This window comes from Corvus moneduloides, chromosome 16 (genome assembly GCF_009650955.1).
Source record: "Corvus moneduloides isolate bCorMon1 chromosome 16, bCorMon1.pri, whole genome shotgun sequence".
In the NCBI taxonomy this organism is placed as follows: domain Eukaryota; kingdom Metazoa; phylum Chordata; class Aves; order Passeriformes; family Corvidae; genus Corvus; species Corvus moneduloides.
In genome coordinates, this window is record NC_045491.1 from 880,231 (window position 1) to 907,935 (window position 27,705).

The following is a 27,705-nucleotide window of genomic DNA, read 5'->3' on the forward strand; positions in this document are numbered from 1 at the left end:
TATATATATTTATCTCAAATAAAGGTCCTTATTCTTTAACAGGAATTTCCCCCTATATTCTAGATTCCTTTTTCACCTCTAAGCCTGGCTAAGAAGAATTCAGTCTGAAAGGGATTTGAAGGAAGAATTCCTGAAGTTAGACTTGCACAGAAAAGGCTCTCTTCATGGTGGCTGTTTGCTGCCTGCAAACACATCTGAAGCTGTTTAGATTCAAAGTAGAGAGGATTCATCTTTTGAAGTCTTACCTTGCCATCTCTTAATTCCTTCCTCAGAACGTGTTTCTGGAGCCTGCCTTTTTTTTATCCTAATAGAAAACACATAGAGCCTAAGTCAGCAAACACTGAAGATGCTCCATGTGCTTTGATGGATGGATGTTGCCCCTCTTGTGTTCTCGAGAGGGAACCAAATGTGCCTTGACCTTCCTAAATTAGTCATGGAAGTGCTCAGCAATGTCCCATTTAGAAAGATGTGGCCATAAGTGCTCCAGATTCCTATTAGAGTTTTGTCAGTGAAGGTTACCGGTGCAAAGCAATAAAAGATCAATAACAATTAGATAGAAATAATCGCTAGTAGCATGCCTTCCTTATATGAAATAAAGGCAGACCTAAGGAAGTCCTGGGTCATTTGTCCTGCAGAGTGAAGCCAGCAAAGAGGATGGGGACTATGTATAACCAGTACTGAAATAATTTGACAATTACTTTTGTTCTCACTCCTTTTGCCAGTGTTCTGATGCTGATTTATATCAATTATCACTTTCATTTCTGAGGAACTTTCCATTGCACAAGAACTCAAGGTGCTTTTCAAGCTTGCTCAGATTATAGATAGGGGCACCGTGACTGCAGCTGTCTCCAGGATAAAACACAGCTCCTTTACAGCAGGCTGGAGCCTCATGAAACAGTGCAGGGAGGAATTGCAAACCGTGATACAGAGCGGAGGCTTTGTTTTCATACCTGCCTGAGTCCCCTCAAGACACTGTGAGTCAGCATCCAGTTCAGATCAGAGCAAGATGGATAATCCTCAGGTTTATGATTCACATCTCTTCTCTTTTGATACTACGCTGTCCTTGTGGGTGTTTGCATCTATACCTTTCCTCTTTCCCTCTTGTGGTTTTGCATGTCTCTAATGGAGTAATGGAAGGATGGATTTGGGCTGAGCACCTCGACAGTGTTTCCTTTGCTGTGAGGCTGAGAGCAGCACCAAGCTGGCTGATCCTGCAGTCAGCACCCCAGCTCATGCTGCGAGGAAAGCCGCTCCCGCCTCGGATCCCCCTTGGAGTCAGTCCCATGCTGCCACCCGCAGCGGCCCAGGAGATGTTAGTTAGAGCAGCTGCCTTGCACACTTTGCTAACGAGGCCAGCTCACAGCCTCAGAAAGCTGTGCCCCCTGCAGACTGCTCGGGTACCAAAGGAGATTGAGAGTCAGCATCTTCCGTGGGAGCAGCATTAATGTGTGATTGAGATTTAATTCATTTCTCTCATCTCCAGGCATTTTTACTCTCTGCTGCCAAGAGGCAATTTACTCAGACTATTTCAAGGGTATTGTAAATATTTGCTGCTGCACACATATAAAACAGGAGGTCTTAGTACTCAGAACAGAAGTCAGATTGTTGCTGGCATTGGCTGCGTAGCTTTACAGTGTTTTTGCTCAGTGCATCAGTGCTGGCCCTGTTGGTACCCTGTCTTCTTATGCTGATTTCTCCAGCTCTGGCGACTTCCTTCTGGGTGTTGCTGACCTCGTGCAATGGAAAGTCCTCCTTGGTCAGCTCCTCTTAGCGCTCATCCTTTAATTGTGGTAACAAGCCTGAGGAGTCAGACGTAGCTGCCTTACTGGGAAGCTGTGATGCTGGTTGGTTTAACTTGTTTTGCAGTTAATGTCAGTGCTGTAAAGTAGCAAAATACTTGATTTCTGAGCTATCAATGACACGTTTTTAATTATTTATGCATCCATACGTACCCAAACATCATTACAGATGTTTCTGAGACTATAGCAGACAATCAACCGTACATTTAATTATTTGAAGCTGTGACTACAATGTCTTTAAATCTGAACTGCAACTGAGCACTTCCAGATCTGTTAATGATTGGTTTTGCCCAGTTGTTTGACCTTTTTTCAAGGTGTTTTTTTTTAATAATGAGTAAAAAAAATCACAGCAAAAGCAATCTCAAGTCTTTAAAGAATGGGAAGTTTTCTTCCTAAGATAAGGAGACGTAAAATGGGGACGGGATCCTGGTGTCCTTTGCTGCAGTGCCACCCTGCAGAGCCCTGCCCTTGGGGAAGGGGTTTGGGAATGGAGGGGGCCCAGGGGTCAGTGCCTGCTCACACAGCATTCCCTGCAGACCCTGGCAGCTCTGGAGCACAGGACAATCCTGGGGCATCCTTTATCCTACAGTTTATCAGAGCAAACAGTGCTGCAGCCTAATCTGTGTGTGTCTCTGGGTGCCAGTTTCTACCAGGAGAGGTGGCCAGGGAGAGGAGCCCTCTGGCACACAGAGGGACCTCCTAAAGAGCTTAGAGCTGTGCATAGGAGATTAATGACCCTATATTCTTAGTAACATATTTTTACGTTTTGGGGTAATCGGAACAGCCTAAGAATATCTGATAATGAGTCATGAACACATTTGAAATCTCTTAATGTACAGTGGTGCATTTTCTAGTTGAAATGAATGCTTCTTAAGCCATTAGCTCCAAGTAAATGGAGATTTCATGTCTCTCTTGCGTAACTGATGAGCATGTGCTGTTTTATAGATACTACCCCATGGGCCATCCAGTTTCCATCCACCTTTACTTCCTTGCTGACCGTTTCCAAGGCTTCCTGATCAGGCACCACGCAACCAATCTGGCTGTCAGTAAACTGGAAACTTTGGAAACGTGGGTGATGCCCAAGAAAGTCTTCAAGATCGCAAGTCCACCGAGTGATTTTGGGAGGTTGCAGTTCTCAGAGGTGAGTGTTCGTAGCCACCCATGCTCAGTGTCATGAGCCTCTGGCATCACGAGAGTGAGCACTAAATCAAGCAGCCTCTGGAAACTGTATTTCCATGTAAATTTGAGGTGAGAGTGACTTTCTAGCATAGTGCACATACTCGTCATAGAAGGACATACTGTTGCCAGTTCAGATCTCTGGTCAACCCTCATTTCTTACATTAATCTGAGTGTCCTCACTCCCTTCTGTTCTAAAAACAAATGGAAGGCTTTTGTTGTTGTCAAAGGGGCTTTTTAAGTTACTTAAAAGTAGCTTAAAAGTTTTGTCACTGTGATTGTTCTGAGTGCTGTGAAAGGCTCCTGGGGAAAATGCCTTTTTTCTGCAATTCCAGATGTAAATAGTGATGTGTTTAAATGTTTCTCTCAAGAGTATGCTGAAAAAAACGTCATAAAATTAGTGGTAGTCAGGTACTGATATCACATGTGAGCAGAATATCGATGTTGTAACACAAAAGAGAAAATTATCACAGCAGTGGCTTAGATTTCCCACAAATCCTGTTACTTTTCTACAAATTTGTCCCTGTGTCTGTCACAGAGAATAAAAAGTCTACCCTAAAATATATCAGGAAAGTTGACCACTAATAGGACCTGACATCTGTGTTCTGTTTTAAAGATACAACTGTCTGAGCAGTTAATTTCATGATTTTTCTTGTTAAGCCGCAAATTTCAATTAAGGTATAAAATTGATTGAACAAATGTGTTCCAGTCATTATGGCTGAGTCCATAAATTACCATCTTCTTGGGCAATTAAGAAATGCCTAGGTGGGATTCAGTGTTTTGGTGTGCATGGCAAATCCATGACACTAATGTGCCATTAAAGAGATGGATGGAAAGTGTGTTTCATTTATCAACGTGTCGGATGGTAGGCCTGCCATTTCGTGCAGTGATAAATGTTCATACAAGCTCCAATTCTTGTGATTTGTAGGAGTATTTCTGCTGTTTATTTAGTACTTCTAAGGATCTCATCACTGGTGAGCTTTTTTGAGCATAAGGAAACGTTTTCTTCTATTTGAAACTCAACAAAAAGAGTTTTGGTGGCTGCTTACTTGTTTTCATTCTATTTTCTCACCTGATCTCTTTAATTGTCCTCTCCTTTCATAGATAATTCATATTTTAAAAGACCGAGAGGTACAATGTAAATAATTTAATCTTATTTTAATTGTTTATTTTACTTTCTGCCTTCCCTTGGCCTGCAGGGATCTCTGCCTCTGGGCCAAATAATTCTCTGTGTTACCCTGCTATAAATCCAGCATTAACTTTTTCTGCTTCAGTGTGGCTGGAAAGCTCTGATCTGCTACTGTGTATTAAAATGCCACTGCTTTGTCAAGGTCCAGCAAGTGGAAAACAAACTTAGCAGTTTAGCTAAGGTGGAAGCATCAGTGTTCGCAGAAAATAAGAGTTGTGCTTATTGGGACACAGAATTCCTTGTTCTTCAATGACTTTCACCCCATGATCTGGCAGGAATTTAAAACTGAATGGGGCTATTTTAGCTGGGAACTTTCTCCTCTGTCCCAGCTCACACCACTGGGGCCAGCAGGAAGAGCACAAATATGCTGCATTGAATGTGCTCCCGAGTGTATTTGTGACCCTGATGCACAACTGAGATTGCGGCAGAGATGGTGGGATCTCTCCAGCCCCTGCCCTCTGCTCCTCTCAGACCTCACTTCCCAAGGAGCGGATTTCACCCCACACCCTGGAAAGACAAGTGGGAAGCCATCAGCCAGCTGGGCTGCCCCACAGCTGGGGCAGAGTCAATGACAGCATTGCGATGGCACACGGCTCCTGCAGGCTGAGTCAAATAAAATAAACTTACAGGAAATCCAAGAGAGATGATTTCCAAGCATGGAACTCCCACACCTCCTAAAGTTGGCTGGTGCACAATGCACACACTGTGTGTCCTGCCAGTCTGGGTTCAGGCAGCTTCTCCATGGAGGGCAGGAGATTGATTTGCTGCACAGAACTAAAAGTCTCAGCTCACTGTCTATCAGTTGAACACTAAGTTCATTTTTGGTCTTGTTAAGACTTGTGATTCATCACAGAGAATAAAATAAACTAGGTGGCAGGCAATTAGTGTGCATTGTGTGAACCTAATGGTCCTGTTTGTGGTGAGCAATGAGACACGAACCCATAATCAGGGTATAATTTATCTTGGGAAAATTTTATCTTGGGTTCGAACAGACGTAGAAACAGAAGTTTTGAGCCAATGAGAGATTTCCAGCTTTCCAAATGTTCCCTGGGCACAGTGCTTGCTCTTGAAGCCCAAAATAAAGGTTATTAAAATATTGATGTGGGAAATGTCAGTTTCTGTGCCACATCCCTTCATAATTTATCAGATATTCATTACTGCTTGATTCTATCCCATACTTTGTGTATTCTATTTGAAAGCAAAAGCCTACTCACAATGTTTTAAAGAGCTGTGAAAATTGTTATAGGGCTGCAGTATCTCTTGCCCTGTAAAATCAGACACTCGGTACTGGGAACTCAGCTGTGTAAAGTTCGAGGGTTATAAACGTCTAACCAGTGCTTTAAGTAAAATCCCCTATAAAATACTGTGCTTCTAGAAGCAGCTGGTACTGCAAGCTGTGCAGCATGGGAAGGAATGTCCCCAGCTGGAAAGCAGACATAAAGGGCAGATCCCATGAGCGGTGTGCAGCTCCCTGCCTTTCCCTCCCCAAGGTGCCTGTGGAGCCCTGGGGTGAGCCCTGGCCCTGGGGCACACGGGGACCCAGGGGTGCCTTTGTGTTGCTGAGGGCCTGCTCTGCAGCCCTGTTGGTGCTGCTGTTCCCTGGCCCTGCACACCCTGAGCGTGAGGGGACAGGCTCCCATGGAGGCCGCTGCCACCAGCCCCAGAAGTGTCCCCTCCTCTCTTCCCCTGCCCTTTGGCTGTAACTTTTGGTTTGCTCTAAGGGAACCCAATGCCACGCCTGCACAAAGCTTATCAACCAGACAACGTGTTGCAATTTTTCCCCCAAAGCAGCCTTAGCTCTTCTACAGAGCAGTCCAATAAACCTTTGTGCTATGTGAACACGTCTCAACATCTTCTGTGCAGCCTGGTGTGGAGCAGTGTCACCTGGAGGTTGGAGCAAGGGGACTGTAACTTTCTGATTTCTTTTTTCAGGGATGAGAAACTAAAGAGAGGAGAAATAGTTGAATGTCAGGAGTCAGTGTTTAATTTCTGAGGATGAAGTAAGTCTTCTGCAATGAGTTCTTCAGTAAGAAATATTGAATGTGGTGGAAAGAGCTTCCTTACAGACTTCTCTTTGCCCAGGAGGGTGTAGATTTGTTTCACGTGTTGTGACTATTATTTTCAGGTCCCTTGAGCACCAGTAAGTGTGATATGGCCACAGCTCAGTGAAGGTTGGCAGAGTAGATAGTAAGGTCTGGTCAGGAAATTTTCTTTCTCAGCTTATTTCCATACACATTCAGTGAGTCTTGTCACGAGAGCACGCACTGACAGCTCCTCGAGGCAGTCGACGCTTGGGTCTGATATCTGGGCTATGCTGTCTGGTTTGATTAGCTGGTGTGCTGGGTGAAATACCTCTGAAATACCAGCAATGCTGTGCTGATTGCAGAGTAGTGGAAGGCTCATTTTGTCTCATATTCTGCAGTGTCATAGTCCAGTAGGAGGAATTCGTGTGGTTACAGATGGATTTAGGATGGTAAGGTTTTGTTTTACTGACCTTGTAGCTCTTTGCTTGCAGTCCTCCTGTAATTTGTCTGCCAACCACAGGGATTTATTTAGAAGGGACTGGAGACTGGACAGTTTCCAGTACAGGTAATAGGCGTCAGGTAATCATTATGTTTTGGGGATTTGGGAGGATTTAGGCATTATATTGGAATCACTTATTCTCATGAAGTGAAACAAAATTAGAAGAAAAATCTCTGAAGCAAATGATCTACAAATATTTCTTATACTTTCAGGAAAGCAGGTTCTGACCATGCCCTTGTGAGGTGAAGCTTAGGGACAAGGACAGCTCAGTGTGGGGAAAATCTGCAATATGCACATACACTTTAAAAGTGGGGATCCTGCCTGTGTGTGCATGGGTCTCCAGAGGTCACCCACAGAGGCTTTCTGTACAGGGAACAAGTCAACTCTGTGGTCATCTGCAATGTCTGGAGATCAGGGCAAAAGAAGACCAGAAGGATTTTGAAGGGTTTCATACCAGAAAGCAGAAGTGCAGCCATCAGTCCTGTGGTCACAGGAAAGTGGATTGAAAGGTTCAACAGTCCTCAGCCTCATAAACACATGCTGGCTTTGGTGCTGGGATACTTCCCACTGGCCTAAGAAAGCCAGTTACTCCATTTCCATGCTGTCTGGTCAGAGATGCTGTTTTCAGTAGTGCACAAGTGTTAGTGGCAACAGCTTGGAAGTTTGTGTCATCCCCCAGGTTATGGGTGAAATTCATGTAAAGAGCACTGGAATATGAAAGCTGCTAGGAAAAAAGAAAGATCCATTAAATATTTACACTAGATTGTGAATCAGCTGGTTTAATGTTAGTGAATAAATAAAAAACAATGTCACTATTATGACAATAAGAAAAGAGTTTACAAGAAATAAATTCCCACATGAGGCAGGAAGGGAGTGCAAGGAGACAGCATCTCATGGGTGGATTGTAGTAAAGGACCTGACGTGACTTGTTCTGAAGTCAGCAGCCAAAGCATCTTCCCTGGCCTCAGCAGCAGCTGGTCAGGTCTCTACTGCAGGGTCCTTCTCTCAAATGTGCAATACATTTTCATGACCCAGGAGATGATGAGTCCCATTTTTTTCCTGTGCATAGGCTGTGTCCAGCCACTAGGCTTGGTCCCTTGTTGACTGCTTCTGTGAAGAGAGAGCTGCTCTAGCCTGTTGTGTCTCTCTTAAGATAAAGAATACCTTTTTATCAATCAAAAGTGGACTGAAAAAGCAAGCCTTGCATTCTAGGTTGCCTCACAATTTGTGTGCACATTATGATCATAGATCATGTTGCTGCCAGCTTTTATATGTATGTATAATTCATGTGATTAGAGAAATATGATTTGAGTCTCTTGAGAGCCCATATTTGCTATAAGGGTTTCAGATGCTTACAGAGATGATGTTACCAGCACTGTGTTCTTTAATTTCAGATTGGCACCGAGTGGGATGCCAAGGAAAGGCTTTTCCGGAATTTCGGAGGACTCCTTGGGCCAACAGATGAGCCAGTTGGGATGCAGAAATGGGGGAAAGGCCCCAATGTCACCGTGACTGTCATTTGGGTGGATCCCATTAATGTAATTGCAGCAACATATGATATCCTTATTGAATCCAGTGCCGAGTTTACTCACTACAAACCACCTCTGAATTTGCCCCTGCGACCTGGTGTATGGACAATAAAAATTCTGCACCACTGGGTACAAGTAGCTGAAACCAAATTCCTTGTTACTCCTCTCACCTTTTCAAATCAGCAGCCTATCAAACAAGGTAAGTTCTATTATTTGCTACAGGAATGAAACAGTTACTGTGTCTGTATTCACTGTAAATGCTGCTGATAAAAATAAGTAGCGCTGTATTGGAAAAGGATTAAAGAAAGGGATTTTATAGATATAAGTCAGAAGAAACTTTTGCACTAAGACAAGTGGAAGTGTCTGCATTTATTCTGTAAAACACAGCCACTTCAAACAAAAGACTATTTGTATCTTTAAATTATGCACAGTTCAGAATCCAGAGAGCTTCAGACTCTCAATGATCTAACAGCTATCATAAAAGCCATCATTTAGAAATGGAAAGAAAAATTGACCTTTCAGTGCTGCTTTTCATTCATGTTTCCTCTTAGAGACTTACATGTGTTTAAACTGTTTTCTTGACAAAGCCTGTGTGTTTAACAATAAAAGCATTAATATACATAATGCTGGATTAGACAAAATTACCCTAGGCCAGAGCTCACCTGACATATTGTCAGGTCCAGGCATTCACTCCTGCCTGATACCTGCCAAAACCTGCTCAGTACTTGCCAAGCAGCTGTGTTGTACAGAAATATCTACAAATACAGCCCTGGGACCAGACCCACACTGACAGTTTTTAGAAAGAAACCATTTTCTTCCTTGCCACAGCAGCCCTGAGCCATCCAAATACAGAGGCCATTCTGGGGCTGCCAGGCTCTGCAGGCTCCCATGTTTGCATGGCACAGGCATCATCCAAATGCTTGAGTCTGCAGACAGCGCCCAGAATACTGTGCTGGGAGAAAAGGGAGCATTTTTCAGCCACACCTGGTTTTTTATTCTGCAAGATCAAAACAAGCTTGTTGCTCTGAGTATCTTTACCATTCTTCTTAAAGTGCTCAAGTGCTTCCATCTGCCCAGTATTAATATTCATAACTTTAGACATCTTAAATTTGCTAGATACATGAACGATCCTATTAAGTTTTCAAAAGTTCTTCTTCCTGACAAGGCAGCAAATAAACTGAGTCAGGCATTTACCTTCCAGCATAACGTGCTGCTTCTGTAATGCAAACACCAGCAGACAACTGCTGAGAGCTAATGCAGCCCTTACCTCGCTCAACAGGAGTTTGATTCCCACATTTCCAGCAGAAGAGTGAACTTACTGATTTCTGCTGCTAACATTTGGTGGCATCGTTTCTTAAGCAGAAACTAAACCTCCTCCAACCCACTGCTGTTATTTGCTAATAGGCAATGATGAATTGTGAACAGACACCATGTGTAGAAGGAATTCATTTTCAAAGTTTGAGGCAGCCTGCTTCTGAATGCAGCTGCTACCAACTTGCCTGCTGGAAATCAATGAATTCCATGTTCTTTGGTAATTTAACATTTAAGGCATAAATTGCACAAGAAACGTGGCATGTAGCCAGCAGCCTTGCTGCTTTTCCCTACAATGTGAGAGCCCCACGGACAGGTAAACATGTCTCAGACTTCAAAAATAAGCCCACACTTCATGGTGTAGAGGCAATGCTCCCTTTGGTCCAAACTCTGCATCTGGAATAATTCCACTGAAATTGTGTGGTTCCCCTGTGTTGCCCCTTGATACGCTGGGCTCACCGTTCTTGCTAAAAAGCCTGTTCATTTATGTGGTAACTAGAACCTGCTACCAGAAGGAAATACAAAGCTTGGGAACAACATTGTCTAGGAAAAAAGTCTCAGGAGTGATTTGGTACTGATGATGTGATGTGTAATCTCTAGATGACTGAGGCATGGAGGTAGAGAAGAAAGTTAATTACAGGGGCAGGTAGTGACACTCCACTGTAGTTAGAATTGCATTTACAATGCAAATTCCTGTTGTTTGTTTTTGGAAGGCTTTCTGTCTCAGTGACACTGTTGTGCTCTGTGCAGGCAGTCGTCATTTAGCTTTGATTTCCAGCTTTTGTCAGTTTGTCACCACTTTATTCTTTAAATACATTATTCTCTGCCAGATAAAGGCACTTTGAGAGTATGACAGAAGAATTAGAACTTCTAAAAGAGCGATTTCTGGTACTGTAAACAATGCAAAAACTGCCAAAAATCTTCTTAAATGGAGGAATCGTATTATTTAATTGTCTTAACATTGAAAATAAAACATCCATCAGACTTAACCAGGAGTTGTCAGTAGAAGAGGGGAATATGTTTTATTAGGGATTTCTTTAAATTTTTTTTTTTCTGACCATCCTCCCCCACCACCAGCCCCCACCCTGCCCTCCCCTGCCCTGATGAAAAAACAACTCTTGCAGAAAGATTGCCCTGGACTGATACATTTCCTAGCACTTTGCATGTCATTTCCTCTATAATGATTCAGCCCCCTCTGCCTCATCCACTCCAGATGAAGAAAGTGGAGTCCACAAAGTTTCAGACATAAAAATCTCTCCATGATCTCGTGTGCAGTTTGCTTTTGCTGTTCTAAAAAGCGTTTGCACAGAACTGGCAGCAGCCACTAACATCTCGTATCCTGAGAACATGGGCATGACAACAACCCTGGATTTCCTAAATCATTGCTTCTCTACACATCGCTTCAGCCCAGAGCACAACACAGAAAGGTTGTTTTGGTTTCCCAGCATCATGAAGGGAGCCACTGGCTCTTCTTTTGAAAAATCAAAGTAAAACACGTTCATTCCTGTATCATGACTCTCAGAATTCGTAATTGCATTCAAAATAAAAAAATAATCATGGGACAGCTGCCAGCAAAGATGTTCTGTTTAGCAGTTTATAAAAACAGCATATGCCACTAGTTTATTCATTTTTCTATTTCCATTTATTTATTAATTTTGGCCTAAATTCTGTGCTTGCAAGTGGAATCATAAAGGGAATCAAGAGTGAGTGTTTTCTTTGATGCTGTGTCCAGATGTGTGCAACTGATAGAATGTAAGTTGTTTTAAAAATACGGATTCACTGACCTTTTCAAAACCTGAATCTGTAAGAGATCAGATCTTACATGGAATTACTGAGTATGCTGTTTGGGGTATTTCCACTGTAAATACGGCTCCCTAAGCTATTTCAGTGGAGAGTCTATAATCTAATGTTACTTATTCCTTCCTGCTCCTTTTCCCCCTCCAGTCATCCAAATCTGTGTCTATTTTCCCTATTTTGACTTGTGCCACTGATCAGTTCTGCCTTCAGCAGATACTCTGGCTCAGGAGTGCCTCCAAGTATTTGCCTGGTTGGAGAAAGTAAAAAAGAAAAGAAAAGGAAATTAGATGAATTTGTTAAATAAATCCTTTGGAGAAATCAGGTTCACTCTCTCCATCAGAGTCTGCTTCCCTCTACCTCCTGCACAGACAGATTCCTGTTTATTCTTCTAAACAACCGTTTTGAGGTTCTCACCATATGGTTGAGTGTGTGAAAGCCAAGTACTCCATGCTTGTTGTAAGGACACAGGAGGGCTGCCAAGGACCAGCAGGGTGCTCTAGGAATAATTGTGCCGAGACAAAGAGGGAATGGAACGTGGAGAAGACAGAACAGGGAGTAGGCCTGTGTAAGATCACTGGCAGTGGTGACACACGGGAGTGGGGGGCTCTTGCAGGCAGCTTTAGGCAACCGGGATTTGAGTACTTGGACACTCAAGAATGGATGTCCAGCTCCCCTGTGAAGGGACTGCAGAGGCAGAACCAAACAACAGGTATCATTCAGAGCACTTAGCCAGCAGCTCACAGACTATAATCCAAGCTACCCAGCAGACTTCAAGTCCTAAGAAAACAGCAAATTCAGTAGATGTTGTGTCTGCATCCGCATCATCCCACTTTCCCCCCTTCCCTGCTCTTTAAAGGCCAAGTATGGTCGATTCACAGGGTCACAGTGAGGGGAAGAGAAAAAGCCAAAGCAATTTCATTTTTAAATTTGAGTTTATATTCACAGCAAAGTTTCCCCAGCGCTCTCGCAGCTGGAGTGCCGATAATGAGTTGTCATCCATTTAATGGATAGTACCTGTTCCATTAAAGCCAAATAGGTTATTGTGAGCCAGTAGCAGGTTCACTTCTGGGGCAGAAAAAGCCCCAAAACCTCAAGATGATAGTAAACCCTGGATTGTAAATAAATGAATACATAAAAAGCCCTTCCTCATTTGAGCAAGGAGGGCAGTGAAAAAGAGCAACCTCCTTTTTTGCTTTAAGAGAGACCTTTCCCACGCTGTTCCCGGCTTGATGGCATGTCCTGGACATGGGGCTGCTGATCTTCGCTGCTCCCATGGAGCCTGAAATACCAGTGCCTGGTCCCTGTGCCCCCAAACTGCAGCCACCCCTTTCAAGGATGACAGCATTAGCAGACATGGGCGATGCACTCAGGCATCTCAGCGGCCTTTTAACCTAATCCATATTTATAGATCATCTCAATTAGCAGATACTGGGAAACCTTTGTTTTGCCCTTGGTTGTTTGCAGTGGCTCAATCAATTCTAATTGCATCTATACAGATTATAAAGTGGGTGGCAACTTGTGTCAGAACTGCTGTGATTTCTTTAAATTAACCAGAGGTAACATGACATGTTCTTGATAAATGCAGTAATAGCAGCAGGCAGGCGCATGACTGCAGAAGAGCAGACATGCCCTGGAATCATCATTCCGAGAAAAACCCTGAAGACAGGGATTTGCTTTGAAATTTAGTTCAGATCCAGCTGACAAGGAGTCGATTAGCTCCACAATGAGCAAATGAAGCACTGTCTTGTTTGCTGCAAGAGAAAACAAACAAAATGTCAATAAAAAATTACCTCTTTGCCAGAGGGTTTCAACACAATTCAAGTAAAGAAATAAAGCTGTATGTTCTGTGTTGCTTTAAAAAACCCACAGGTCTAACGCCTTAATATGTACCAAGGTAACCACATTTTTCATTCCTTAGCGCACTCTGTCTAAACTAATTTGCTTTTTCTGCAAAATGATGAACATACCCACACAAAAATGCTGAAATCCCAGCCTGTGCGGTTGCCTATAGGTTGTGTGTTTAATCCAAAGGAGTTAGACCAAGAAAAGTCAATTGAGAATGTGTCCTCACATGTGAGTGAAGAGCAAATACAAATAGAGGTCAAAAATAACCAAGTTTTTTAGAGTTTTATTTCAAGTCAGTGGAATATATTCTGCATTGATACACGTCCTCCTGAAGTCACAGGGCTGGCAAAAAAAGTCCGGCTTAATGTCTGCAATTCAGCTAATTTTGAATTGTTTTTTCTAACCATACGGATTTAAATGTCTAAGCATTTAGAGGCAAGCCTTACATTCTTCATTGTTTCTTCATGAGCTCTTCCTCTTGACACTTGACTGAAGTGTCAGTGCTTCAAGAGCATGCCCAGTAGCTCCAGCCTCCTTTTTACAGCATTTCGGGTCTTGGGAGCCTCACTGTCTCTCTTCTGTACCAGCTCAGTACGTTATGGAGCATGGTTCCCTGTCATTTTTCCTTTAATGCAAAAAGGAACAGCCCATCTGCCATTGCTCGGATGAGCAGCATCCTCTCTACTTTCTCCTATGAACTGTTCAACAAAGACTTGGAGGCTCCAGTAGAGGGTTCTGAGTCCAGGCCCCAGCATCTCCTGTGGATGAGTATGTGTGACTCTGCAGTCAGGTTGCTGTTACCCAGCTTTTTCCTTCTAGGACGTGCTGAGACCTAACTTGGGGTGCTGTTCTGCTGTGGGGCAGACAGTCCCCACCAGCGCCAGGTCAGGGGTCTCTGTGTGTCTTGACTGCAGCAGCACCTTTCACTTAACACAACCTCTGCTGCTTTGCCAAGCACTGAGTCCTGCAGTTTCTGCAGGTTTCATTCTTTCCAGTCCTGATAAGCCCCCAAGTCCTGAGGCCTGGGACAAGCATGAGGCTGAGCCACGGAGAACAGCAAGTTCTGTTTCACTCTGTTTCTTGTCTGAATAAAGATCTCTCTTGTTCCGTGCACCAAACACATGCGTGGCAGGCTTTGATGCAACAAGCTCGCTGAATTGCCTGTTTCAATCAGATGATCCTGCTAGTAATGCCAACTCTTATTTATTTAGGGATTTTTACTCAGAATGTTCCTATTTAATTAATATGTTGACAAACAGTCTTCCATATTTAATTGCTTCCAAAGGAGGAAATTTAATCATGTGTACTTGTTCTGTTTCTTAAACTGCAGAGCTCTGGCAGAGCACATTCCTGACACATGTGCACAGATTGAACTCATTTTGACTACAGGTTATTGTGGATATCTACCATTTAAAATAAAAAGAGGGGTTTAGATAAATGCAGGAACAGTGAAATGATGTATAATGGTGATGGGCATGTGCTGAACCACTTTAACTGGGGATTCGAAGTGACAGACTTGCACAGTGTTTGACGTTAAAGGCTTTGCTGCAAATGTAATAGCAAAGCTCCAATTAAACGTCCCTTTTTCCCTCTAAATACACGGATTTATTTCCAGCACCTGAGATACTATCCTCTGCATGGAAGAAAGGACTCAGTGTCAGGCTGCAGCGCGAGCAGCAAGGACATGTGGAAGGAATTGTAGCCATGAATGTGTAATTCCTGGCCTCTGACGCTCGCGGGGCGCAGTGGCTTTCCTCGCCTGCAGCACCCTGAATGGGCCCATTTTCTGTTCTAGACAGTGTGTCTGTTGGCAGAGCTAAACACATCCTCCGTGCTGCCAGAGCGAGGATGCTGGGGAAGGCAGCTGAGAGCGAAAAGAAATGCTTGGAAATTTGCTCCCAACAGGCACTCGGTGAACATTTTTGGAGGGTCCCTTTGTGATTTTATAAGTAGCGCCTTGGTGCACTCAGACTCTCAGAAGTCAGCCGACCTTTGACAGGGGCAGCCTGACCCACAGTGCCCAGTTTAGGTCTCTGAAAGCATTGTCACAGCCCAGTACTGATTTTAACTGCAATATTGCAAATCTGGGGTATTGTACTGTATTTTGCTGAGATAGAAGGGTTGCTGTATGAAAAGCAACCACAATGCAAAGTGTCATTAGGGGATGGTTTTGATCTACTGTTCAGCACAGGAGCTTGAAGTGTAACTGTCATGAGAGAATACTTTCCCAGGGAGACTGGAGCACTTCCAGGAATCATGTTGGGGCTACACCTGCTTGTGAATCTGGTCTGTCCAAAACCATGGTGTTGTCCTTTTAGTGCTACAAATGGCACCACCTGGGTTTTGCAGGCAGATAGAGCTAACAAATGTTGTGGCTTTTCCACAGCAGGGCAAGGTTCATCTGTTTAGGGTAAAAAAACCCATAACAAAACAGGCTGAGGTCTTGGCTCTTTCTCCTAGACAAATCAATGATAGCATTTGGATGTCTGACAGGGGTTGGCAGACTTCTCACACCAGGTGTCCTTGAACTGTTTTCTTGTTTCGAGGTGCAGCCAGTCCTGGATGTCCTGCAGCTCTGGGGATGCCAGTTGTACATGTTGAAAATAAGGGTGACTCTGTTTTCAGGGTCAGAGCTTTGCCTCCTAAGGCAGCACTTGCAGGGTGAGAATCACAGTGAACAGAATCTGTAGTGCTGAGCACGAGTGCCAGAGCTGAGCACAACTCCTGGGATGCAGTGTGTGGGAAATGGGCTACAGCTCACCCCTCAACCTTGGTCTTTTTGTTTACTGTAGCTTTAGATCCTTAGTGGTGGCTATTTTCATGCACTAACTTTGGGGTTTGCTTCTGCCTTTGCAGAGGAAGCCATCAAGCTGCACAGCGGGCCTCCGAAGAACGCGTACATGGAGCAGAGCTTCCAGGGCCTGAACCCCGTGCTGAACATCCCCGTCAGCGCCGCCCGCCTGGACCAGGCCAAGCGCAGCGCGGGGCTCGTGGGCGCCCGCCTGGAGGCCTGGGTGGACTCTCTGGTCAGCAGCGTCTGGTCAGCCGTGGACATCTGCAGCGTGGGGCCCACAGCCTGCCCCGTGCTGCAGGGCTGTGCCCAGACAGCCTGGAGCTCGCTGAGCCCCGACCCCAAATCCGAGCTGGGACCCGTCAAACCCGACGGCCGCCTGAGGTAGCGTCCGGTGCGCTCTGTCCCGGCATAGGTTTTTAAAAGGGAATTGAACCTTGCTTCTCTGTGAATCTTGCACCAGGTTTCAGGAGCCTAAGGGAAAGTTACATTTTTTTGTTACTTACTGCAATAGAATTCATTTAAAAAAACAAAAACAAAACCAAACGAAAGTTCTGAAGTTCTGACAAGGCCTTTGGCACTGCCCTCTCCATCAGCTCTGTTGGGAGCAGCTTGCTTCATCCCACAGCCTGTGCTGTCCAGTGGGCACCCAGCCATTCCATGTGCCACTGCACCCACCATCCTGTGGGCTTGGAAACAGTAGCACCAAGCCATGGAGAGGGCAGTGAAGGAGCAGCTGCTAAATGGTTTTTTTTTAAAATAAATTTGTCTGTACCTCTGCTGTTTCATAGGCTTTCATTATTTTGCTATCATGAATAAATCACAGCAAAATTCCCTTCTGCTTACGCGTCCTGGGGAGGTTGGTTCCTGCAGGCTGCAGCCTGTATGGCCACACGACCTCAGAGAATGTGAAGTAATTATGGTACAACCTCACTCGGATTTTTAATAACACAAAGTAATTCTGGACACAGCTGATGTCTGTTATCCTAGTTAGAGAAAATGAGCAAAAGCAAAAACTTTCAGATCACTTTCAGAGGTTTTTTCAGACTAATTTAATGATAAACTCTAAATGAAACCAGTGTTTTGCTATAATAGTCTTCTATGTCTTATGCAGTCGGGTTCAGGGTCAGAGTACTAAGAGTATTTATTAAAGAGCAAAGAAGTATTTTGAATTTCAGCCCTTTCAAATGTGCAGGTATTTTCGGAAGCCACCAGTACCTGAGTGTTTTCACAGACTGCCAGTAGAGCAGGTGTGTGTGTGTAGCCTGGGGTGGGTTGTGATGTGTCTGCTCACACCCTTTGCTGATTTTGCTCATGAGCTGAGCTGAGTTTTTTCTCAGGCAGTGGAGTTGTAAACCAGTAAAATAGTAAATTTGGGACCTAAATCTGCAACAACAGGTTTCTTCCCTAATTTGAGTAGTGGCTAGTAAGTCGTAACACTAATTCCCTCCCTTGGTCTCAGATCTCCATCTCTTCCTAAAGTTGGATCCTTCCAGGCTTTGCCAGGGCATCTGGAAGGCTGTGCAGGATGTGGGTCTCTGCCCAAAGCCAGGGGAAGGAGAACAATGCCGTGTTTCTCTGTGCTTTTACTTTATTCTGTCAACAGTCTATCCTTGCCTGTCTTCAGAATTCCTAGCAGGCTGCATCCTGTTTTAAATAGGCATGTTTTGCATCATTTCAACCTGCATTTTCTACAATAGGGAAAAATTAATTTACATTCCAAGAACTTTTAAAATACAGGTTTTATACTCAAATTCACCTCCAAATAATGTATTTTACATTAGCAAAAACATGCACTTCGTTGTTGTTGCTGTGTTAATCTCTAGTTAGCAACAGAACCAAAAAAGGCCATTAAAAGCTATTGGGTTAATTAGGAAAGAAGTCCTGTTGCTGTAATAAAGGAAGGTACCTGTTCATCCTTCTGTGTGCATGGATAACTTTCTGCTGAGAGTTAAGTGTCCACATCAGGAGGGAAACGAACCTTTAAATCATTCCATAATCACATCTCACAGGAAGGTTGAATTCCCTTTTAAACAACACTTGCAGTAGGACTGTAACACACAGATCCCCGTGGTTTGTCGTGTCTCTGTTGTATTGGTTTAAAGCTACTTCAGTTTGCTTTGGACTTGAAATTGTGGTGTCAGCTGTGCTGGCATTAAGGCAGAGCATTGAAATGTTTATCTGGCACAAAAATGGATGCATAGAAGGAAAAATTTAGGTATTTATTATTTATGTTTTAGTCAATGACTAATTAGTAGGTGCTGCTTTTGCAGCTTGAAGATTATGTTATTTTACTAACTGAAGCTGCCTTTATTAAGAAAAGGCCTTCCTCCCCTCACACCTCCTTTTCTTTTTTTGTCTTGATTTTGTCAGTCACGAGTGGTAGCTTTAGGAAAGTTTGTAGCAATGAGAGCTGATTGGAATATTCCAGTCAAGACAACGTTCCAGCTTTTCAACCAGCTCTGGAGGCAAGCATGTGTGAAACCAGGGTTGCCAACAGGTTTATGTAGTAGAATCACAGTGTTATTACTTATTCAGTAGGGTTTTTAACAGTGCTTGTTTTTAATGTAACATTCCTTTGTGAAGTTCGTATTTTCTGGGGACCTCCAATCCTCACTGTGAAGTCCGGGGCTTCAGTCACACTGATGCAGTGGCGACTGCACGGTTTGAGCCCTGCAGATCTAATGAAGAACATCATATTTAGGGCACACAATAAAATTCATTGCAAGCCCAGGCAGTGCTTGTTCTCAGTAAGGCTCCTGGGTTAGTCACAAAACCTTCAGTCTGTCTTGCACATAAGCACATGTGTAGGGGTGCACCCACGCACACGCATGCAGATAACTTAGTTTTTAAATTTGATACTTGTTTTTATTCTTAAGCAGGAGTGTTTTTAAGTGCTTTTTTGGTAAGTTTTCATTAACTAGACCAAGCAGAAGGTGACAACAATCACGTCTTCTGCGGTTAGGAAAAAATCTGCCACTTTTATCATTTAAAATATAAGGTGCAAATTATTTTGTTTTAGTACAAAAAAGGGAAAGAAAACAGATGGTTGCTGATATATCCATTTGCATTATATGCTAGGTTTAAAATATCTCAAAGAAAATTTATATGAGTTTATTTTCTGAAAGGCAAGAAGCATTTAAACAGTGAAGTTTTGTAGCAAGCTGGCAACCCCAGTGCTGCTGTTAAAATACAGGATGCAGAGCTGAAGAGGTTGATGCTGCAGTCCTTTCTTAGGAAAAAATTCCACAGAGTGCTAGTGCTAAATGAGGACTTCAGAGTCAAGTCCAGCATAAATAAAAGGTGTGACAGTATGCTAGGGGTAAATGCTGTCTGTTTGAAGTCAACAAAGGATAAGCTGCCATGTTTGGAACATCTTCTGGGGGCAATGTCAAGTTCTGGACCTAAACAGCCACCTCTGCTATAGCTGCTATCATGCAGACATGGATCCAAGAGATATATATGAGATTCTGTGTCTGAGTTACAAAGTCCAGTAGTTGTGAATAAAAAACATGTAAAGCCAGACTCTGCATCAGGGATTAGAGCTGGCTCCAAGCTGATGCTGCTAAGCCCGACTTAGTCCTGCTTAGTGGCTTCTCTGGTTTGAAATGGCAGCACTGGGAGCCTGTGATGAACATTGTCAATGGTCAGAAGAGAATAACTTCACAGATCTTACATTTGGTGAAAAGGAGAATTCAGAGCAGGGACCCACAGTTGGTACGAAACAAGAGAGTTACACATCTTCATCTGAATGTGCAGGTGTTCTTTTCCAATCACACTGGCCAGTCCTTGCCGAACAGGATCCCAGCCAAAAGCCTGCTTTGATGAAAATTCATTTCAGTGGGAGGGGTTTATATTTCCATATGCACACGTTTGTCCTCTGTGTGTAATGCTTTGCTTGTTTAAATTCCCTGCCCATTCTGCATGGCAGCCATGTAACACTGCTGTGATCAATCCGTATTACACAGAAAGGGAATGTGGCAAAATGAGAACATCTGCATATGTGATTTAACGAATTATGTCCAAAGTCAGTCTTAGCATTATGCAAACCTGTTTATATGGTAATGTTAAACCCCAAGGCTAAGCGAAATAGCTCAAATGACAGTTTATTTTCAGATTTGTCCAATTCTTTCTTTGATGACATTTGGACCTTGAGTAGTAATATTTGCATTTTCATTTTCTGATATTCAAGGGGGTTGTTTTTAGAATTGAAATTATGTCTTCATGTTTTGTGCTTGGCAAGCAGAGAATTTTAACAATTCCTTCATGATAGCAAGTGTTATACAACAAAGTCCCTCTGTATCTCTGTTGTTAAGCCTTCATTATAGCTAAGCCTAGAGATACAGGAATGTGCATTCGTGCATTACAAATTGACTTTCCTGGGTGTTGGCTTCAGTGCACAATGCCTGTACAGTTGTTTAATGGTGTATTAACAGTGATCCTGCAGCACCTTCAGAAGTACCAACTAATGTGCATTCACTTTCCCTCCATCTCCTGCAGCACTAATTGCCACCCTAATGAAGCCTCCATCACTCTTAGCCACGGTTATAGTGAGCACAGTAGTGAAGTCAGTGAATCAGAACAGGGACAGTGTAAACCTGACCAAAGGGAGAGAGAAAGGCTAAAGAAGATGCTGAAACTTTGCAAAAGTTTGACACAACTGTGTTGCAACAAACCTTTGAACAAACTGGGCTCCTTCTGCGCAGCAAGGCTGAGAACCATTGATGCCCTGAGATCTCAGTTTTGGCTTCCCATGTAAAGAGGATCCAGGTGTTTCTTGTGGCCCAGCAATGAGGACCAGCTTTCTGTTGATTTCTCTAGTTGTCTTTCATCACAGCCATCAGAGAATTGCCAGCTTACCGCTGGCTAGCACACCCTCCTCGTTGTCTTCCCAGCTCCCAAAGCTTCAGGAGCTGGCCACATGAAACCTTGGCCAACTCCAGCACTTTCTGCAGAGCAGGAAGTTTTATACTTGCATGAGCCAAACCTCCTAGGCTTCTTCAGAAACCCAGATGCAGATGAGCAAAGTTTGCTTTTCAGAGCAGCCTTCAGTCGGTTCAGTACTTGTGCACAGGAGGGAGTGGGTGAAAGCCAGCAGTTACCTTGTCCTGATTTTCAGGCATGGGAGTCTGATGTATGTAAGAGGAGACTTGGTTATTTGGTATTTCAGCAGCAGAGTAGGACGGACGTGGTAGGAAGTGGTTGGCAACCGTTCCCACTGGCCTTTGCTTCAATTCGGTTGTCAAAAGATAATGATCCAGATGTGTCTTTACTTCTACCATTCAGACCTCCACTATAGTCTCAAAGATTAGTAGGACATTACCTTAAGCCCATAATAAATGACAATTGAAAACATCATGTAAAAAAGCTTCTCCAAACCAAGCCCTCAGGCTTCTGCCAAGGCAGCTCCAGGGGTGATGCCCGCAGAGAGGGTAGGGAGTGATGCAGCGTTAGAGAGGACAGAGCACTGCTTTTCCAGAGGCCCAGGAGGAGTTCCTGAGAGCAGGAATACCTGCTGCAGAGCCCTGAGGGCAGCTGCTGCTGCAGCCAGGCACAGAGGAGCCAAAGAAATGTGAATTAGGGTTAAGGGCAGCAAGGAAGATTTTGTAGGACAGCACATTTTCCTGCAGAATCTTCAAAAGCAAGCAAACACTCTGATTTTCAATTCTCTTCGAAAGGTGTATTGTAGAAGAGATTGACCTTCAAAACCTTCACCACCACCATCACAGAAAGGGAAAGAATAGGCTGAGAGCATTTAAAATTGAGGCTACAAGACCTTGCAGCCCTTGGTACCCAGGACCACGGCAGCATTAGGGTGTCTCAGTTACGTGTGGCGTTGGGAGCAGTTACCCTTCATGATGTGACACTGCAGGTACCACGTTGATTCCGTTCCTTCTTACTAACAGTAGTGTGCTGATCACTCTGCTCTTTGCTTCTGCCTTGGTTACCTTCTTTTGCTCATGGGTGCTACCACAGCTGCTACCTCACTGTGTCTGCAAACACGTTTACCTGAGAACAACAAAAAAAGGTACCAGAAATCTCCTCGAACTGAATGTACAATCTATGCAAATTCTCTTTCTACTTTGTTAAAACCTAGAAGTATTACTTCTAACCTTGCCAAATAAACAGCAAGATACTGTACAGGTGCCTCTGATACCAGAGTGACAATTCTAGGCGCGGTTCATGGCGCTGCATTTGTATATTGTAATGACTCGGCTTGTCTTTGGTTCTGTTGTAATTAACACCCTCAACTGAGACAATAGCGCTCCTGCTAGGGGAGCACCTTCAGTTTGCTGGGAATATTCCAGAGGAAGATGTCTATGGCATTTCATTTTGTTTTCCTGCTTAGATCCAAAAAAAGGCACAGACCTGCTGGTCAGAGCTAGGGTGTTGTTTCAGCTTTTCTGTGGGTGAATCCTATCAGCTTTGGATCGCTCGGTGTCTGTTCCCATTGTGGCATCCAGTGTGTTGCCCCTTAAAGAAAGCCTTACTTCCATCCTTTCTAAATGTGGCCTTAAACTGTGTTAGGAACTTTGGTGTTGTCTGTGTCTTGCTCACTTTCTCTGTTGTGGAATGAATAAAAGGCACCTTGAGATTTCTATTACAGCTCAGTTGTGTTGCTGTCAGCTTACACTTCACAAATACAATAGAAATTGCTTACAAATGCAGTCTTTAAGGAAAGAAAATGACCTTCCCTTCGGGCAAAAGGAAGTCTCAGACATTCATATAAACCGTAAGAAATTATGAGCTCTGTCCTTTGCAACTCACTGTAGATAAGGAAGGTTGGTTTAATTACAAAGTACAAACTTAGTAACTTTTAATTTATCTTCAGACTTCAACAGGACAGACTGCTCTCAGATGCACAAGGCAAACTGTAGAGTAATTTCACTCATTCTAACATGTCATAGTAGCATTCCTCTCAGATTTGTACTGGTAGCTGGGAGAAGAAATATCCTCTAATGGTATGGTCTTAAAATCTGAAGAGCATCACCACATGGGGCCAGATTTTGGCTGTTGGTTGGGAATATAACAGTACATTTAGAACTTAGTGGAGTCTGGTTGTTTTGTCTTAAGTCATAAATGCATTTCTGAAAATCTGGCTTTTGGAGCTTCATTCAAAGGTTGTCAAAGTCAGCAGAAACCAATGACTTCTGCTAAGGCTTGTATATGCTGGGTTTCCTTAATCCTTTTTTCCATGAGAACTGTCATGTTTCAGTGAGTAGCACCAATATTCCCGGCAGGCTGCAGGGCTTTTAGGCATCCCAAATCCTGTCCTATGTTGGTATTCAGATGTGGATACAACCCAAAGGCAACTAAAAGGGTTTACATAAAAAAAAAGGTTTGTGAAACTAAAATAATTAATTCAATATAATGAAATTATTTTTCTGACTTTGTCCTTTTGGTTCTGTTCTGGTTTGATTGGATTTTTCTATTGCCTAACATAGTCCATAATAAGTTATTCGTATTCTGTCATTTTCAAAGACTGGTGGTAATATAGTTTTAAGAAATAACTATTTTGTTATAGATCATAATATGCATAAAATTGTACAGAAATATTTTGTAATCTATTGAATAAGAAAAAAGAAAACCATGTATATACAGGAAAGTTTAAAAAAAAATTGGAAATTCAAATGGAACACACTGAAAGATGTAGATATTTTGCTATTTATTTAAAGGAGTATTTTATGAGATATTGAAATGTCTTAAATTGACCGGTAATCAAAGTTCAAAGTCAGAATGCTTTTCTTGTAGTAGAATGTGATTTTCAGCAATTATTGCACTACCCGTTTTTGCACCCTTTTGTCTTTCATTTAGCAGAAACAACGTGCCTTAGCTGTATTCTTTGTCAATGGGAGTTTGGTTGTTTGTCCGACAAAGCAAATTTTTTTGCAGAAAAAGAAATGGATGTATGAAATACTGTATTATACCAAAAACACTGCAGTGTATATAAATGCTTTCTGTCATATGGTGTTTTCAGATGCAGAGTTTTAAAATAAAATTTAAAAAAAGGCTGTCTTTAGGAGCGCATGTGCACCTTGTATTGTTTTCAACCCCACCGATGTGTGCCTTATTTGAAAGAACTTTGCTGCTTGGTGATTTTTGGGAGGAAAAATGGGCCTGAGCACTTTCCAGCCTGTGATCCCAGTGCTGCTGCCTGGTCAGGCATTTTGCAGCCCTAGCAATTACGGAGGAAACATTCATGGGTGCCTTTTGGAAATGAGTGTCACTGGTCAGAGCTCGCTCACAGGCACTGCTGCAGCCTCACCTGGGGGCTGCTCCCAGTGCAGGGGTGGAAGGTGGATGAACTTTGCAGGGCTCCCAGCACTGCTGGCACAGTGGCACCCAGAGACACGTCCAGATTCTTGTTTTCAAGCCCAGGTGTCTGCTTTTGGGCCAGAGCCTCCCTGCCTTTTCCAGCGATGGCAAGGAATGGTAGGCAGAGGATCAGAAGGGATGAACAAGGAGCTCAAGTAAAGTCTGTTTTCTGAAGGCCATTAACCATGAGAAGTGCTGGAGCAGTGTCTTCCCTGCGTCCCCAAAGGGTGCATCAGCCAAAGAGAAAGGACTTTCTGATGGGCTTAGGGATGTCCAGCTGGGTGCAGGAATCCAAATTAACGCCAGGGCTGTTCCAAGAGCAGCAGAATACGTGTCCTTTGCCTGAAGTGCAAGGATGAGCTCAGAAAGACGCATTTCTTCCGTAGTTCCCTGCTGGGTTATGGAGCCAAACCAGCCATTGCCCAATGTTCACTCAGTGTGAGCACTTACATTTATTTCCATACCCCTGGTCTCCACACAGAGCAGGGGTATTTCTTAGAGCTGCTTCCATAGATGTGATGGGGGAAAAGTTGAATTCTCCTAAAAGTGTGTGATTGGTATCTTTTGCACCATCCTCCTGATGTATTGCAGGTTTGTCTCTCTGCACAGCTTTTTGATGTGGGATGCTTGAAAATAACTCCTTGACGACCTTCCAGAAGTCTTTGACAGCATCAGGAGCTGCCTGACTTTTCATGCCGTGCTGCAGGTTCTCTTGGCAGCCAGAACTGCGTTTGATCTTGTGTTTTCTTTTCACCTGCTGTTCAGGAATTCCACTTTTTTGGCACTTAGATGCAACGAGGTCTGTTTAAACAGAGGAGGGAACACAGCGCTAATATTTTAGTCTTGGCACAAAGAAAAGATTTTCTGTGGAGGGGAAAAAGGAAAAAAAATCCTGCTTTCAAAGTTGAAGTCTGGTTTTATTTATAGCTGGTATAAGAAGTATGCTGCTTTTGTGCTGACTTATTGCTAATCCAGCTGCTGATGGCATATTTAAAAAACCCTCAACCTTTGTTTTAATTATCTCCAAATGTGTCATTGGCCACTACTTTAAAGAAAAGGGGGAGGGTGGGGGGGGAAATCAGGCTACCAGGTGCTCAAGTGTTTTGTTCGCTTTGTAGACTTCAGTAAGAATTTGCTCTGTAAGGCACAGGAATCCCAGTTCACCACGGAGAGGATGGTCTGGGACAGTGTCACACTGGCAGTGTCACAGTGGCAGGAAAGGCTGTGCCTCTCTGTCTGCTGGAAACACCAGCACCACATCTGTGCATCTGCCATGCCTAAGGTGTCTTATTGTAATTATTTAAAGTCTAGAACATGGGTAATTCACACAATGACACAAGACCTGGGGCAGAGCAGTTTGCCAATAGCTGCACAGTAAGCCAAGTGCAACAGGAACGAGGTATTTAATTGCCTTGACAATGGGGATTTTGATATTTGGCATTTCTTCATCTGATACTAAAGAATCTGTAACCTGTTTTCTAGAAATCAGAAGCTGTTAGCAATCAGGCTTCACAAATACAAACAGCTGTAAATCTTCGCTGTCTATGAATGATTAAAAAACAGGAGATGTGTGAGGTTGTGCTATAGTCAAAACCAGACACAGATGGCAATTTTTCATTCTAGGAAAGGTGATCTTGGCTATTCTGGTGCCAAATCAGCCCTTCAGCATGGGTTGGTCCCTGTGCTGACTGCAGGACTCTGAGCTAGGGCACAGCCAAGGCACCAACTGTGAATCTCACCTGGATGGGGAAAGGCTGAGCCTGGAGCTGGGGGACTCAGGGGGGACCAGCTCAGACACTGCACGTCCTGGAGTAAACTGCCAAACACCACTTTGTTCTGGCCAGCTCTCAATCAAAGCAGAGTCATGCCAGGATCCTAAATTCATGGGCAAGGAGTTTCAGGTTAATTTATTAATAGTGTTAACATGATCTGAAAGTATCCTGCTTTTTGCAGATTCAAGCCTCAAGCTGCACCCTCTTCTGGAAGAGACCAGATTGGACTTTTCAGCTAAAGCTTGATGTCAATGTACCCATTCACTGTACACCGTGGCTGCCCCATCCTGGGGAAGCATTTGGATCCACAGCATTGGTGAATCTGGAAGCAAAGCTTTCTGCTCCAGCAGTGTGACAGCAGATGCTGTGGCCCCTGCTGGGTGTCTGTCAGGCTGCTTGAATGGAAATGAGCAGAGTTTGAAAAGCAGCAGGAGTGGTTTGTGTGCCCAGATTTGTAGGTTTAAAACAGGCATTTGTGCCTAAGCAGCCAAAGTGAGTTATAAGATGTAAAGCACCTTTTCCTTCTCGCCCTGAAACATCCATGACGATGCTCGGTGCTGGTTCCAGGCTGCCAGTGGTCTCTTCTCTGAATTAATGCCTCCACTGGAGCAGGCAGTGCAGCTCTGCAAAGCCCCAGCCACTGGCCCAGCTGGGCTGACACAGTCCCTGCACGTGTCCACAGGCAGCACCAGGGCAGCAGAGCCTCCCTGGCCACATGGAAACTTCCTAAAACACTTGTCTGCCCGTGGTGCAGAGTGTCAGGAGTGACAGCTCACATTAATTATGGACCATCCATAAAATGTATTTGATTTCAGTAAGACAGAGGCCAAATGTAATACTTCGATATGAATATAATACTTTGAAATAAATATACTTCATATAAAAATACATATTATATCTGTGTGTATATAGATATAGCACCCCACACCACATGAGCTGTTTTAGACTCAGTTTGTATTTCCACTGTCTGCAAATTATCCCAAATCTGGTAGCATGGCTGCAATGGAGCAACGTCTTCCCAAGGTATTCAGTAGTGCACAATGTACAGCCTTCAAGAAGGAGAGCAGTATTTCACTTACATAAAGGAGTTAAAATAATGTGCTCTTCTTAGTCTGCTTCTGTAATTGTTTTGGTTTTTTTCCTAACTAGGACTTGCATAATAATAAAAGAGATTTGACTAGAAACATAAAGTACATTTTAATGTGATCTCATTTATGAAAGTCTGTCACTGGATACATATGGCAAGGAAATGAAAGTATTCTTAAAACAGATTAATAGCCAAGATCAAATATTTCACTTTCTAATAGAGTCTGCCTATATGTGCTTTAAATTCTTTGCTAAATTTAAATTTAAAAGGGCGTTTTTGGTGCCTTGAAAGGAAGCCACTGCCTGCCACGTCATCCCCGATTTTCCATTACTGCTCACTGATGGTTTGCATTCATTAGCAGAGGGCAGCTCCAGCCCTGGCCTTCAGAGGAAGAAATTACTTTTTGCCTCAAGTAAAAAAGAAAAAGTGCTGTGAGCTCCTTCCCAGCAGCCCGACCACAGCAGGACCAGCCAAGCTTGGCAGAGGCAGGTGTCCCTGGGGAGGGACAGTCCAGGGACCACTGTGGCCACCCCCGGGCAATTGATGCAATGTCTGAATGCGTTTAAAAGC

The 27,705-nt window shown here is 43.5% G+C and overlaps 1 protein-coding gene across 4 annotated transcripts in view; it reads left to right on the top strand.

Moving 5' to 3' along the window:
• Positions 1 to 23,983, top strand: part of XYLT1 (xylosyltransferase 1) — a 169,091-nt gene extending 145,108 nt beyond the window's left edge. For all 4 annotated transcript variants that reach the window (XM_032125607.1, XM_032125609.1, XM_032125606.1 and 1 more), the window contains 3 exons: positions 2,745 to 2,940; positions 8,082 to 8,415; positions 16,026 to 23,983. In XM_032125607.1, the coding sequence (XP_031981498.1) occupies positions 2,745 to 2,940; positions 8,082 to 8,415; positions 16,026 to 16,348 (853 nt within the window). In that variant the 3' untranslated portion in view covers positions 16,349 to 23,983. The remainder of the gene's footprint in view (positions 1 to 2,744; positions 2,941 to 8,081; positions 8,416 to 16,025) is intronic.
• The last annotated feature ends 3,722 nt before the right edge of the window (positions 23,984 to 27,705 follow it).